Genomic DNA, 15,082 nt, shown 5'->3' on the forward strand with positions numbered 1-15,082 from the left:
CTCCAGATGGTGACGTGGGTCCCCAAGCCAGGGATCATGATTCTTTTAAAACATAGTTTTATTGATTTTCGTCATGTAAGCACTACAGACTATTGTGGCATTGTGTTAAATTTAAGAAGTCATCACATCATACACAGTTATTCTTCTAGTAATATGTTCCTTATCATGCATATTTGTCGTTATACTTGTTATAATCGAGCAACACTTGCATGTACAATTATTTCCATGTTTATAGATCTTGTGCTTATACATATTTTTGATGACTGTAATAAAGCAGTCCAACCTGGAACACAATAACCTTCCTCAACTCCCCATTATAACACCCCCCAACTGGCTCACTCCCTTGCTCGTCGTTTGTAGGGTCTGGTTGTACATATTCTCTTTGAATTGTCTTGTCTTAGCTAATATACGTATTAAGTAGTTTCTTATTGGAGAGGGTTGTATAGAGGGACGGTACTACCTGGACTCAGTGTCTTATCGGGGGGAAGGTGACACTCACTAGGGCCCAGAGATTTCCGCCAGATCCTCAGCCTTCAGTTTTTCCAACATCGGGTCCCACTCCATGGGAATGGGAATTTTGCACATCGCACGTAATTCCCCTCTTCTACTGATGGCACTTTCCGCCCCTCCCCATCTGATCATCTCTGTGTGCCAGGTGTGTAATGGACGGGAAAAAGCTTATTTCGACCTCATTGTGATGGCAAGTTTCGCTATAAGGAAAACCATATCTGCAAATTCATACTGTATTCTCTGGCTTTTCGGGCGAGGGTGTAGCCCTTGTAGGCAGCTATCTGCTGTGTCCCAGACGGATGTGCCTGTCGTGTCCCGAATTATGCCTCCTATCATTGACCAGAATCCACTCAAACGGGGGCATTCCCATAGCATGTGTGGTATATCAGCATCCATCGTCTTACATCTAGGGCAGCAGACTTGTGCATTTGGGTATGTACAGTTGAGGTGGTGTGGGGTAAGGTATGCCCTATGTAGGATCACATATAGAATATACTTAGACTTAGCATTCCGGGACACATTTTTGTTGAACACTAGAGCATACGCCCATTCTTTGTCTGTGATGTCTCTACCGAGATCCCTCACCCATTTTTCCTGTAGGGGCACCAGAGGGGCCCCAACATGCATTCTAGTGCCTCTGTACAGCCAGCGGACTAGGTGACGTCCCTCTCCCATCAAGTAAACTTCATGCACAGTCCACGTGTAGGGGGTTCATTCCCGTTCGGGGATCAGTGTTTCTGAACTATAGTAGCGTGTAACATGAATAGTGTCTGGGGAACTTCCCGAGTGTGGATGAAATTGTCGTGGTCAGCTATAATGCCATCTATAAACAATGTTCCTACCGTTGTTACTCCCTCTTGTGCCCATTGTAAAATTCTTCATCTTGTAATTAGTCCGGTTGCAGTGGGTATTTCAAGTAGTGGAACATTAGGTGAATATGGGACAATACATTCAGTATATTGCAATGTCCGTCTCCAATATAGGAGGGCTGTTTTGAGCAAAGAGGGAGTTTCAGGTGGTATTTTGGAGTCAGGCATTAGTAGTGTGTGTAGTGTTCCTTGATCTAATTTTTGTGTTGTGTATCCAATTTCGTTTAGATTGCGTCCTGCCAGCCAATAGGACAACCATTGCAGTTGACTAGCCATGCAATACGCGCAGAAGTCAGGACCCCAGTCCCCCTTCTTCTGGTTTCTGTTGTAATTTTGCCAGGCTCACCCTCCTATCTCCTTTATCCCATATCAGCTCCATTAGAAGGGTGTCCAGAGTTCGGAAGACACTGTCAGGGATCAGAATCGGTATGTTAGTAAAGTAATATAATAATCTTGGGAGTAACACCTTCTTGGAGATGGCTATTCTACCCATGACCGAGAGAGATAATGATGTCCAGAAGGAGACTTGGTCCCGTTGTGACCGAATTGTTTTAATTAGGTTCTTTTCTAGAAGATCCTGCGGTGATCTGTATATTTGTATGCCCAAGTATTTGAAGGTTTGTGATGCAACCGTCAGGTCAACTTGACCAAAATGGACAGGTTCTGGGTTAAGCCAGGAATCATGATTAGAGTTTCATAGGACTTCCCAAGATTGTCAAGCTAGGTAGATGCGGACACCCCAGGGTGACGTAGGCTTACCTCTCGACATCTGTAGGTAATAGAGACCCCACATTTTGTTGTGCTTTGTCTGGGCATCTGATTGGTGAGGCTGCCAAGGCTCATTTCATACAGATGGTTCTAACAGCTGGGTTGGTGGTCTGTGAGGCACGTCCCCTTCTCCTGGCAGGAGCACTCCAGTTCTTCAGCAGGTTGGTCTTTCTTTTTTTCACAGCTGAGTAAGCCCCCACCACTGATGGTCCCCAGTCATAAGCCCAGTCTGAATCAGTAGTGACACAACAGCTGTCCAAAACATGCCATCTGCCATCCTATTCCATTTGTTTTTATTCAGGCCTGTGATTACTCAGAAAAGGGTGGCTTTGCACTGACTATACAGAGACACATATTGGTGCAGAGAGCATAAAACAGGTTCCAATTTCTGGCGTTAAGACCCGGGAATCGTTTGCCTCTGATTTTGTCTTTCTTGAATCTAAAAATTTGAAGCAAGTTGAAGCGAGTTGGCTCAGCCTAAATGCAGGTTCCATGGTGGGATATATCTGGTGAAATGTGAAGTCATGCATGTTGGAAAAGATGCATGAAAAGGTTTGTGGCATAAGCAGGGTGCTTTAAAGGTGCTTGTTTCATTGGTGTGCAGCCATGCTAATGTCCTGAGATGCAGGGAGATCCTGTATCTGCATTTAAGTCCAAGCTTGAGTCTTGCAGCATCACTTTGAATGTGCAGGAGTTTTGCAAGGGAGGAAGGAGGTAGACCAAAGAAGAGTGAATTGCTGTAATCCAGATCGACAGAATGAGCATTGAGACAATGGTTTTGCGATAGTGAGCAAGGAGCTACTTGAGAGTTTATTGATATGCAACTAAAAAGATAGTTTGGAATCAATAATAACACTAAGATGGAGAGCCAAATTGGAAGAAATGGGTGGCTCCTCAGTTGCAGAGTTGAAATGTTGAATAAAGTGCTGGCTGTTGAGCCCACTAGTTCTCGTCCAGGCTTGGCCAATGAGGAGTCCGTAGCTTTTGAATGTTTTGAGGATCCCCAATCCTGGGTGTGTTTGATGTCCACATGATCACCTTATGTCCAGGCCATGCAGCCCTGCTCTCCATCCTGGCACTGGCTTAGACTGGGTTTGGTGAGATGTGCAATAGCTACAGAGACAAGGCCATCTACTAGAGAAATGCAGCTGAGGAAAAAGAAAGGGGATGCCTCTCCGACAGAGAACTGGTCTCAGGATGGGCTCTACGGTCTGAGATGTTCATTGATGGCCACACATGCAGGCGACCATCATGAAGGAAAAGCACTAGTCCATTTGACTGCTTGCAGCACACCTGAAGTTGGGATTGATGGACAGATGTTTGTAAATAGAATGCCACTGCCATAAAGTGATCAGTTGTATACTATCCATACAGTAAAATGTGGTTACTAGACTAACCAACTAACCTGCTTGCAGGCCACCTGTATGACAATTGCATTTAAAGTTCACATCTATATCAACAGTGCCACTGCCCTGGATACATTGATGTATTTCCTTTATTACACCTTTTAACTTACTTAAACCTGAACTGGGGTAACATATATTCCCATAGGGCCTGTGCTCGGAATAAACCTGTGCAGCTGGAATGACGTGTGTTCTGCAATGCTGCTGGAACTATCGGGACCTTTAGAGGCACCCACAGAACACACTTGCTCTGGCTGCACTGCTTCCTCAGAATCAACCTTGGAAGGGTCATCGGGCACTCTTAGACAAACTCTTATCACACATACGAAGAATGCTCACTGCCCATTACTATGAGTCAACTGGTCCCACACCTGGGTGGACGTACCAAAGTAAGCCAAAAGCAAATGTTTGCCATTGTTGTAACACCAAATCTGGAATAAAGTGTAATTTGCCGTATTACACCTGCTGGAATATCTACACAATTGCTTGGATGGGTTGATCTGTGCATGCCTAGGAGTCATCAAAAGTATACTGATCCAAGCCACTTATGACACATCAGAGCATGTTATAGGGTTCGTCCTCTGCTGCTTCAGGATTGACTACAGAGATCACATAACATGGCTGATTAATGCCCAATTCACATGGTAGGTTTATCTGTATTGCCTTCAAAGCCCCGCATGATTTGGGCCCCTGAATACCTCAAGCGGATTTTTACTTGGTATACTCCCCCTGGAGCGCTTCGATCCTCTACAGCCAAGTACATAGTCGTTCCCAAGTTTAAACTGGCTTTCTGGGGCGGCAGAAGTTTCATAACTAGCATGGCCAAACTAATGTACTTTTTCTTCCTTTTGATCTGAAAGAAAGCTCAAATCTCCTTTCCTTCAGAAAAGCGACAAAACATGGCTCTTCCTTTGAACTAGCGTGATTCTTTGACATGCCTTCATATAGCAGTAGCACCAAGACACGTCTGGGAAATCGAGCTCTTTACAAATATACATTTCATTTCATTTCCGTCACTTTGGTCTGTCCCAAGATAATATGATACAGCTGGTAGCAGAATCCCCATTCATATGGATTGCTGTGCCTGGCTGAACTCCCCCACCATCCCAGAGCATATAGTGATAATTGTGACATAATCTCCATTACATGGGTTACCTCACTGCCAACTTTCTAAAAGTGGCATTTTTCAGAATTGCTATTTAAAATCTGACTTCACAATAATTTGTGATTTTCAAATTTGTATTCCAGAGACATCAGACTCGGGGTCTTCTCTCTTCCCAATTGGGAATTACACCTATAAAATGAAATAAGGTAATCTCAATGTTATCCCAAGGGAGAGATAATAGGCCTTGCAGTAATTAGAAACAGATGTAGGATTTTTTCACTACCAGGACATGCAAAACTTAAACATACATGTACTACTTTTTAAAACAGTGCTCCCTTCCCTCAGCCTTTCCAGGGCCTATCTTAGGAGTGATTTATATGCATTAAAAAGGCCTAGCAAGAGGTTTAACTTGCTAGGTCTACATGGCAGTTTAAAACTGTACACACAGGCTCTGCACTGGCAAGGATGCGATATGGTTAAGGGGCTAATTAAGTGGGTGGGACAATCAATGCTGCAGGCCCACTGGTAGCATGTAATTAACAGGCCTGGGAAACATGTAGTGCACTTTACCTGGGACTTATTAGTAAATTAAATATGCCAACTGGGGATGAGTCAATGTTACCAAGTTTAGAGGAGAGAGCACATGCACTTTAGCACTTGTTAGCAGTGGTAAAGGGCTCAGAGTTCTAAAGGCAATAAAAACTGGGTCAGAAAAAGGAGTAGGAAGGCAAAAAAATTTGGGGTGATCCTTCAGAGAGGGTCATTTAAAAATGTGGCCTAGCCGCTGGGGATGGGTTCTGGGACCGGAATCGACCCGGGGAGCTCCTCCACTTTGACTTCGACTGGGCCCCAGGGAATGGGGTCCCCCACCTAGTTTTTTAGAGAAGCTGGGCCCCAGGGAGCGGTGTACCCGGGGCTGTAATCTGCCCGGGAAGGGGGGTCACATGCCCTCATCCCCTTAAGAATATCATCCGGGCCCCTGGAAGATGGGGCCCAAGGGGTTGAAACCAGCCTGAGGAAGGGGGCCAGGCACGCTCCCCTCTGTCAATATCACTGCCAGTTTTTCCCCCCCACGAGACCTGGCCCACCCGGGGACATTAAAAAAAAAAAAAACACACGCACAAGTTTGTGGTAAAAAGTAAAAAAAAAAAAAAAAATTTGGGCCCCTGCAGATTCCCTGTGGGAGCCCACCACTAGCCCTAGAGGGGTCAGGGTATTCTTACCTTGCCCCCTTCTGGCTTTTTTTTAACTGTCGGTTCCGCGGAGCATCTTTGCCCCTAGATATACATCATTCTTTTTCTTAAATAACTCCAAAACTACTGAACAGATATACACCAAATTACAAAAAGGGCTCTTTCTGGACCAAGTGCTAAATTTCTAAATTTGGTTTAATTCCGTTCAGCGGTTCAGGCTGTAGTAGTGTTCAAAATCCGTATGAGAAATTGCATGGGGAAAATGCGTTTTGTGACCCCCCTTTTTCTCTGCCCCACTTGACAAATCACCCCAAAACGTTCCCACCAGCAGATGAAGTGAGAAGCAAACTACTTTTGAAAATTTCATGAACGGCGCTAAAGTTATTTGCAAAACAAAAAACGCTTTGTCTATGGAAATTAGGTGCTAACTAACTATAACGGCGACGCCCAGTAGGTAAAAAAAATAATATATATATCAATATATATATATATATATATATATGGTAACAACCAGGTACGCCATAACGTCACAAAGGAAAGCACACACGAAGAAATTCAAAGCAAAGTGACACTCTATCACAAGGATGATGTCATCAGTGATGTCATGAGTGATGCCACTGACCATGTCATGAGTGATGTAATATGTGACGTCATGAGCAGAGGATTGCGGGCGCGCGAGATATAGTTATCTCAACTAACTATAACGGGGGAATTTCATTGTTTTTTTACGAGTGAAATGTCCACCTAACTATAACATGTGTGAAACCTATGGTTTTTTAAGTGAATTTGTATATATATATATACACACATATATATAGATATAAATATAATTAGTAAAGACTTCAGATGGATTGTTGTTGAAAGTTTTCTTGTGAGTAAGGCTAAGGCTTTAACTTGCGGAGAGACAACTGAAGGTTAGCCCCTTGAATCATGGACTATATATGCAGACATTTCTAAACTAAACACAAAATGACAAATGTTTGTGTATTTTTTTGCTGTGATTATTATCTGTTTTAATTTTGTGTTGGGGTGGTTTTTTCCCAGTCTGTTGTTCTTTGCAGTATGTTGATTTATCCCTCTTCTGTGTGTCTCAGTGTGTTGGCATGGTTACTCTCTAGATTCAGTATGTGGGGTTGTTTGTTATCTCAGGTTATCTTGAACACTTAGAGCCTGATTTAGAACTTGGAGTATGGTTTACTCCTTCACAACAGTGACGGATGTCCCGTCTGCCGAAATATTAATCCCATCATATTCTATTGAATTTATATTTCGGCGGAGGAGATATCGCCCACCGTTGTGATTGAATATCCTGTCCGCCAAGATCTACTGTCTACTATTTGTTGAGGTTGTGATTACTGTCCTGATGGTTTTGTATTTATATGATTGTTGCACTTTCTATGCAGAAAACTGTGTTACCTATTTTGTGTGTTGGGGGATTGTTCCCTAGTATTTATTGCATGGGAGGGTGTTTCTGTAGTCTGTGTTTTGGGATTGGTGTTCCTTAATCTAATAATTTTGGGATGTTTAGGCCCTAAACAGTTTGGTTTGTTGTTCTCAAATGTGCGTTTGTGTTGGTAGAGGTATTCACTACTCTCTATGTTGTGCTGTTTCGTGTTCTGGAGTCGGCGTATGACCTGATAGGATTATTTCCTTGGGTGTTGACAACTTCATTTTTAGCTTCATTTTGGGACTGACATTGCCTAATTAGATTCTGCATCTGTGGGAATTGATGATATCTTGTTTTGTATGTTTCCCCTTTCTCAGTGTGCACTGCACTGGTTAAATCAAACCTCTGTGTGCTGGGGATAGTTGCTCCTTCATGTGGTTGTGTCCGGATAGTCAGTAGCCTTACTTGAAGCGAGAGCATGCGAAAGAGAGAGACTCTCAATGTTGTCAAGGTTGTTTCCTGGTACAAGTGTATGTGGATGGGTACTCTGCGCCCTCTGTTACTCATCTTTTCTTATGTCCCCTTTTATCATCACAGAAGAGCGGGCGAGGGCAGAGGCCTTGGCGCGAGAGGCTCGCGTGAGGCAGGAGATGTACGAGCAGTCACAGCAGATGCTGGCAGATCAGGAGAGAGCCCACAGAGAGCACACACAGCAGCTGCAGCAGAAAACAGATGAGGATCGAAGAAAGTTAATTCAGGAGCAGGAGATAGTGATCGCCCGGAAGCTCCAGGTACCTCTTTATTGCTGTCCTATTTATGCTAATCCTGTCCTCTCAATAGTATCACTCCTAGATCCACCTTTGTTCCAGCTATGCTTTTTTCTATCTCAGAGGGCACAGTTTTGCTAAAATAAATACTTAACTTTGAAGCATTTTAAAATGTCACCCCAGGCACTGAGAGGCTTTTTAAACTCTTTTTATTGAACATTTAAATGAAGGTGGCTTCACCTCACAGGTGCTAATTAGAGGTAAGCAGGACTAGCGGAGTTTCACTCCACGGAATTCGGTGGTGTTACATAAAAACTCAGCGAGATCCCATGGAGCTCCTCCAATGGGCAGAAATTGGCATAATGAACTGGTTTTTAGCCCCGGGAGTTAACTCCGTGCTTAAAAATCAGTGCAGACGGCACCATGCGCCACGACATAGAGCGCCGCTTCGCGAGTTGGTTTTGCTGCTACTCAAGTAGATTTTCTACGCAATCAGCAGTTTTCTCACTGCGAACCGTCCCCACCCACCCAAGTTGAGAAAATCTTACCGAGTGCCATCCTGGCACAGGAAAATCACGCTAATACACCCTCACAAACTTACTATTGGCGAGCAGTGCATGAGAAAAAACTGCCAGACGGTGGTTAGTGGAATTTATCCAAAACACCCCAGCAGAGCGGAATTTATCGCCCACCTCTAGTGCTAATGAAACATAATTTACATGCAACATCAGATATCTGTGAGACCAATCAGCAAGATATTGTTGCAATTCTAAATCACTGAGGCTATTGGTAAACCTCAACCGTGTTAGCGGGTTCCCCGTCGGGGATGGCCGCAACCTAACCTGCAGCCTATTGGGGATGCAGACAATGGAAGAGAAGGGAGACATGCACTGAGAAAATAGGGATAGTAAAACCGCTTCCTCTATGGACCTACGCGCATCTTCTGGGAGCACTACCCATGATTCGGTGCTATTCTGCTGTCGCCAAGATTCGCACATGCCCTGTGTATATTTTCACCCAATATTGCTGTACGTTATTGAGGTGCAGCTTTGCCTTTGGCATCTACAGGCTGTGGGTTGTCAGACTGTTCCAGGTGCAGGGGATTTTACAGGCCTGAACATCCACAAGATGCAGCACTGAAGCTGACACTCCTTTCTATTTGGTCCTTGTTGATGATCTGTCTGTGCTCATGGCCGGTGGGTTCTAGAATCTATATATTGGGAGTACGAGAGTCAGAAACAAACAATCGACGTTCAGTGCCAGTGATCAGGATGTGCTGAGGAAATGGCCATAATGCCAGGACTTAAATCTACTGTATGCTGTATACATTCTGCCAAGGTCTAGAACACAAATACAGGGTACCATAATATCGGCTTGTATTGGTGCTGGGTAAGTACAGGAAACCAGGAGTGATCTCCACAATATTTAGTGTATTGTGGCACACAGGATGGCATGCCAGGCTGTGGGCAATAATAGCATACACTGCAGCCGGGGCTTGAAAACTGCAGTATCTAGCATGGGTAGTGCAAGGGCCTGAACTTAAGGCATTCATCCAATTGCTCCACTGGCCACGACTGCGCTTTTGGGACACATGTGACCTCTTGTCTTCTCTTGTGTTTCTACAGGAACAACAGCGACTCCTCCAGGAAGGCTTCAACAAGGAATCCGCCCGCCTGGCAGCTGAAATTCAGAGGGTCCAGCAGCAGATCCCAAAGCCACAAAAGAAGCCTAAATGTGTCATAAGCTGAGAAGTCTGGAGTCCAGGCAGGACATGGTGAAACCGCAAAACAGACTGAGCGACAGCTGGAGACAAGGATCTACCTGGGGGTGGAGGACATTCAGACAGATGGCCACAGAAAGAGGAGTGGAAGCCACGCTGCCTCCTGTACCTCCAGTACCAATTGCTTACTTCTCCAAAGAAGCTTTCACTGGATCAAAGCAGTATTCTCTTGAACCCTGTAGCAGGTGCATATCCCCTTGTACTGCTCACCTGTGTATTGATACAGATATAGGAGCACCCTGATCTTCTCTCATTCCTCACACCTTCAGAGAGCATGCTGCCTCATTTCCTTTATAAGCATCACCGGCATTAAGGGCACCTCTCGCTGGCACCGCTAATCCTGCTGCGCCTCACCTGCCGATTGCACCACATTTACTAGGAGTTCTCTTTTTCTGCCTTCAGCTTTTCTTATTTTGGCAGATCAGATCAAGGCCGGGTGAGTCTCTGAAGATCTACCTGTAGTGAGGTGTAGTCTGACTGGTGAGGAAAGACAATGTTCTTAATTTTGGTACCATTTATATTTATGAAACCACTGTAGTTCGGACGGCCTAGTATCTCCCTGTGGCTTAACCCACACATTTGGGAGCAAGCACTTGAACTAATTCCACCCTATGGCTGTGTGACTACCCTACCTCGCTAAACTCCAGCCCAACTATTTCCAACACCCAAATCGCATCCCAAACACAAGACGCAGGTTGACACAACAGGAACTTAGAACTTGAATCACCCCTTCTCCTAAGCACTGTGCAGCCTCTAATGTGTGTACGGAAGTGCCAACAAGCAGTTCAGGCTGTGGTGTTATACTACCCAATTGCCATTGTGCGTTCCTCAACAACAATGTGATTTTTAGCTCGCCACGCGACAAACGTAGGCTTCTGCTTCCTTTCTCTTTCCTTTACTCTGTCTGATGATGCAGCTGTGGTAAACTTTGCCTTAGTTTCTTCAGATGAGGGAGACAAAGTAATCTGCCGTGATCTTAAAATTATCATGGACAAATAGAAAAATATCCAGAAGAGGCACTTAGAACCCTGTCTAGAACAATCAAGCGTAGGACCCTAGAAATACCCCTAAAGCTCTTAGGAATCCAGGGGTATAAAGGGAATTTGTTGAGGCCGTCTCATGCCCCTATTTGACCTAGACATGTGAAGAACCACGTCTCGCAGTGCCTAGAAGGTATAAAGTTTAAGAAGCATAAATTAAAGAGGTGGCACAAGAGAGGGTTGAAAGTTCAGGAGTAAAGGAACTGGGAAGGGGAGGGTGGTAAGAGAAAAAGCACTTAAAACAATTGCAGGGAAGAAAGAAAAAGAGAAGGATTAAATGCATAACACAAAGGATAGAAAATGGGAAAGAAGAGGAGAGAAAGGAGGAGGATAGACCTGTTAATGGAATGGAAAGAGGATTTATACCTACAATTGTTCCAAAGAGTGAAAGGAAGCGAGAGGCTGAAGGCAGAGAAAGGGTGTCAGTCTAAGGGTCTCCCTGCCTCTCTCCTCAAAACTGACCCTTGTGGTTGTTTACAGTGATGCACTTCGTGGTGTGACACAGAAACAAATTTAACAGGCGCTTTGAACCCACCCCCTCCTTCTGCTATTAGGAAAAACTCTAAACTAAAGTCCTAAAAAAAGATTACAGTGTTATAGAAATTAAGTGGAAAAATACCACCTGGAGGAATCTGATTCAACCAGTGGCAGTCATAAATTTGCAATTTGTAATCATCAACAGATACATTCTAAGGACACGTACTATACATAAAACTAATGCTGTAATGTGTTTGGGTACAGCAAGCACAAAACAAGAATGCCCCTGAGACCATAAATACAAATACATTCACTTAACGCCTAAGCACAGTGCGTTACCTACGCTTAGGTTTCATTACAGAACGACATTACATGTAGAAAATGTTTACAACTGTGAGTCTGTAAGCAAAGAAGGTGATTGCCGCCAAGATGGAAATTTTATCAAAAATATTCAATATTTTTAATTCAATTGTTTGTACACATAACCACTTTTTTGCTCTTTTTGAGAAGAAAGTTTTTCTTAGAAAAACAACATTTCATTATCACAAAGATTGGAGTGACACATAGAATGTTGTAAATTCATGAGCGATACACTTCCGATCAGTTTACTTTGAACAGGTTCTTAACATCTTTTGGTCCTAAATCTTGATTAATCAAATAGAAATCATAAATCGGGAAAATCATACATAATGTTTTCCTCGATTTATTTACAATACAACGGTCCAAAGGTGAAGAGAACAGAGATAACATTGGTACAAATTGGATACAGTTATACCACGATTAATAGGTCCACTTCAACATTTCATAAACTCTCCAATCAATTATGTCAACTCTTGACCTCGTGCAAAGAAAAAAATTGTGTAGAGTTGGGGGGGGGGGGGGGGGAGTGGGGAAGTGAGCAGACGCGTTTCGACCTTCGTGTGCAAGGATCACAACAGTTCAAAAGAAGGTCTTCCTCAGGGCTGTAATGCTTTGTATAGGATACTGAAAGATGAGGTGGAAGATATCACTTTCAGCAGAAGCCAATTCTTTTTAGTAATAGGCAGCAGCCGCTACCTATAATACCTTGCTCTATCGCCTGGGTGATTCCGTATTACAAGTGCCGGAAAGCCACTCCGCTTTTCTTAAGAGTCAGAGCATTCGTAGTGGAATGGCGGGTGTGCCCGTCAGTTTCATCATTGGTGCACACGGTAACTGGTTGCTTGGGTGACACAGTGACCGACATGACTTGAAGAGCTTACTTCATGTACATACCAGCACATGCTTTCAGTAAGGTTACTGTGTGTACTATTAATGTGAATTGCTCATTATCTTTGTGTGAAGCTGATTTACATAAAGGTCATTACATATGGATGTACACTGCAGATGTAATTTTTGTTTTTGCTTCAAATAATAAATGCATTAGCTCTAAATGTAGAGTGTGGTCACCAAAGCAATGGTATCTTAACTGTTTATTGAACAGGAACTGACGGTTGTAGGCTATACGGAAAATCAGCAGTAACTCCAATAAAGCTAGAAAATAGAAGAAAATGTTACTTACCTGTGGTAACGATCATTCTGGTGGATACTCTATTTACCTGCAGACTCCCTACCTTAGAATAATCCCAGGCATCAGTCTGGATCCGAAAACTCACGTCGCCTATAAGGGGCGCTGGCTTTGCATTGACGCTGGAAGTAGCCTCATATTACATCACCAAAGCAGTACAGTGGCCATACTGGACCAACAATGTCAGTGGCCATTGATTCCCCCTGTTGTGTAGTTCCTACCAATGTGAAGGACATGCTCGTAGTTTGGACAACTTAAACTAAGGGCTTGGTGTCTAGACTGTTTCTGGACACCCCCGCAGGATATGTTGGCCTTAGACCAGCTAGCTCACAGTGCCACTGTAAGCCCCCCTAACCTACCAGGAAGCGAATGGTTTCTGGCAACCACTGAACATGACATCCCTGACCCCTCAGGGTCTGTGTAAACAGTACAGAACCTTTCGCTCAGTCACTCGTGCTCACTTATTCTCAGAGAAATATACAGAGAATACATAGTAGGACGTTTTCAATAACATTTATTTAACCAACGTTATTCTTGCATATATATGTGTACTGCAATGATTAGTAGACAGAAGCAGATAAACCTTACTACAAGCGCCAACAACGTAAATAGTAGATATAGTTCTACCATGGTGCTAAAACAATGTATATATGCAGGCATATAACACAAGGCAGTAATCGAGCGTACTCCTATGATGCGGACCCTACTCTGAGTGTAGCTAGACTGTGTGTAGGTGTAAAGATGGGATAGAGTGAAGGACCCAGTCTTAGTCATGAACCCAATAGTCCTCATGAGATGTCATACTACTGCGTGATGATTTCTCAGCATGCAAGGACCCTGGTGTCTGCAGAAGTGGCTCCTCTGCTAATCTATAGGGATGCTTATCTTTTATAATAGAAAGCAGCTTTGTGATGTGCGTATCGATTAGCGATGTTATGGATATGTAAATATCCCTGTCACCCAGTGGATGAAGATAGTGATGAGATTTGTACATAGTGCAAAATAAGACCTTGTACATGATGATCAGGGCGTTGTGACAATGTTGTGCGAAGCTAGATGTGAAAACAAGTTTAGTTTCAGAGAAACTAATCCAACATTGTCGTTCATGCAAATATGTGCAAAAGCTCACCGCTGAACATTTTATTTGTGAAGACAATGTAAGAAATAAGCTACAGCACTACATGGGCCTAACTTGGGAATATAATGCCCCGCCTTTGAGGCTGCGGATGGACTTACATCAATAGATTAGTACATTGCCAAATACGTATTAAGCTTTCCCTATAACTATCCATCAAACGCTGGTTCAGTGAGGAATTTGCGGGTAGATAGAGAATCTACCAGAAAGATAGTTACCAAAGGGAAGTAACTTTTTCTTCTGATGAATACTTCTACCTGCAGATTCATGACCTGTAGAATAGATTCCTTAGTCATACCTACCTCTTGGTTGAGGATTGATGGATGGGTATACTTGGAATTCCTGCTGGAGTGATCTGGCATAAGGACTGTCTTTGCACATTCTCAAAGCACTACTGCCTAGACTCCGCGGTGCATCAAGAGGCTCCCATGTAGCTGCTTTACATACCTCTTCAATTGGAACTCTTAATGCAGAGGATAATACACTATGAAAGGGTCATTTTCTGCACTGCTTTGCCTTTCTTGGCACCACAGTATCCCACAAAGTGCCTATCATCGAGTTGTGTGTCCTTCGTGCCACCCAGGTAATAATTGATGACCCATCTTGGATCCAATCTATACAACTGATCCTCCTCCTTTGTGGATGTAGAGGGGATAGAAGGTCGGAAGGGTGATGGACTGATAAAGAGGGAAGGGAGTCACTCAATTTGGCAGGAAAGCAGCCCTGGTTCTTAACACCAACTTGTCAGGGTAGAAATCTGTAAAGGGTGGACGGAAACTAAGAGCCTGCAACTCGCTCACCCATCTGGCAGAGGTTAATGCAACTAAAAAGACTGTTTTCATAGTGAACATCCTTAAAGGACAACTATAAAAGGGCTCAAAGTACCCATCAGAATGGTTACATCCAAATTAAGGGGGTTGTAGGATACAGATTGTTTAACCCCATCAAAAAATTGAGGATTTGGAAATAGGAGGTTGGTCTGGCAGACAGAGGAACCATGACAGGGCCGCAAAATACCCTTTGACGTTACCCATCGCACAGTCCCTTTGGGCAAGGCAAATTTCAGAACCTGGGATAAATTGTCCTTCAAGGGGTCTATGTT

At 43.7% G+C, this 15,082-nt stretch overlaps 1 protein-coding gene across 6 annotated transcripts in view; it reads left to right on the top strand.

The window, feature by feature from the left end:
• Positions 1-12,711, top strand: part of LOC146808799 (guanylate-binding protein 7-like) — a 343,610-nt gene extending 330,899 nt beyond the window's left edge. For all 6 annotated transcript variants that reach the window (XM_085615617.1, XM_085615619.1, XM_085615616.1 and 3 more), the window contains 2 exons: positions 7,833-8,026; positions 9,628-12,711. In XM_085615617.1, the coding sequence (XP_085471743.1) occupies positions 7,833-8,026; positions 9,628-9,750 (317 nt within the window). In that variant the 3' untranslated portion in view covers positions 9,751-12,711. The remainder of the gene's footprint in view (positions 1-7,832; positions 8,027-9,627) is intronic.
• The last annotated feature ends 2,371 nt before the right edge of the window (positions 12,712-15,082 follow it).

The sequence above is a fragment of the Triturus cristatus genome, chromosome 7 (assembly GCF_964204655.1).
Source record: "Triturus cristatus chromosome 7, aTriCri1.1, whole genome shotgun sequence".
NCBI lineage: Eukaryota > Metazoa > Chordata > Amphibia > Caudata > Salamandridae > Triturus > Triturus cristatus.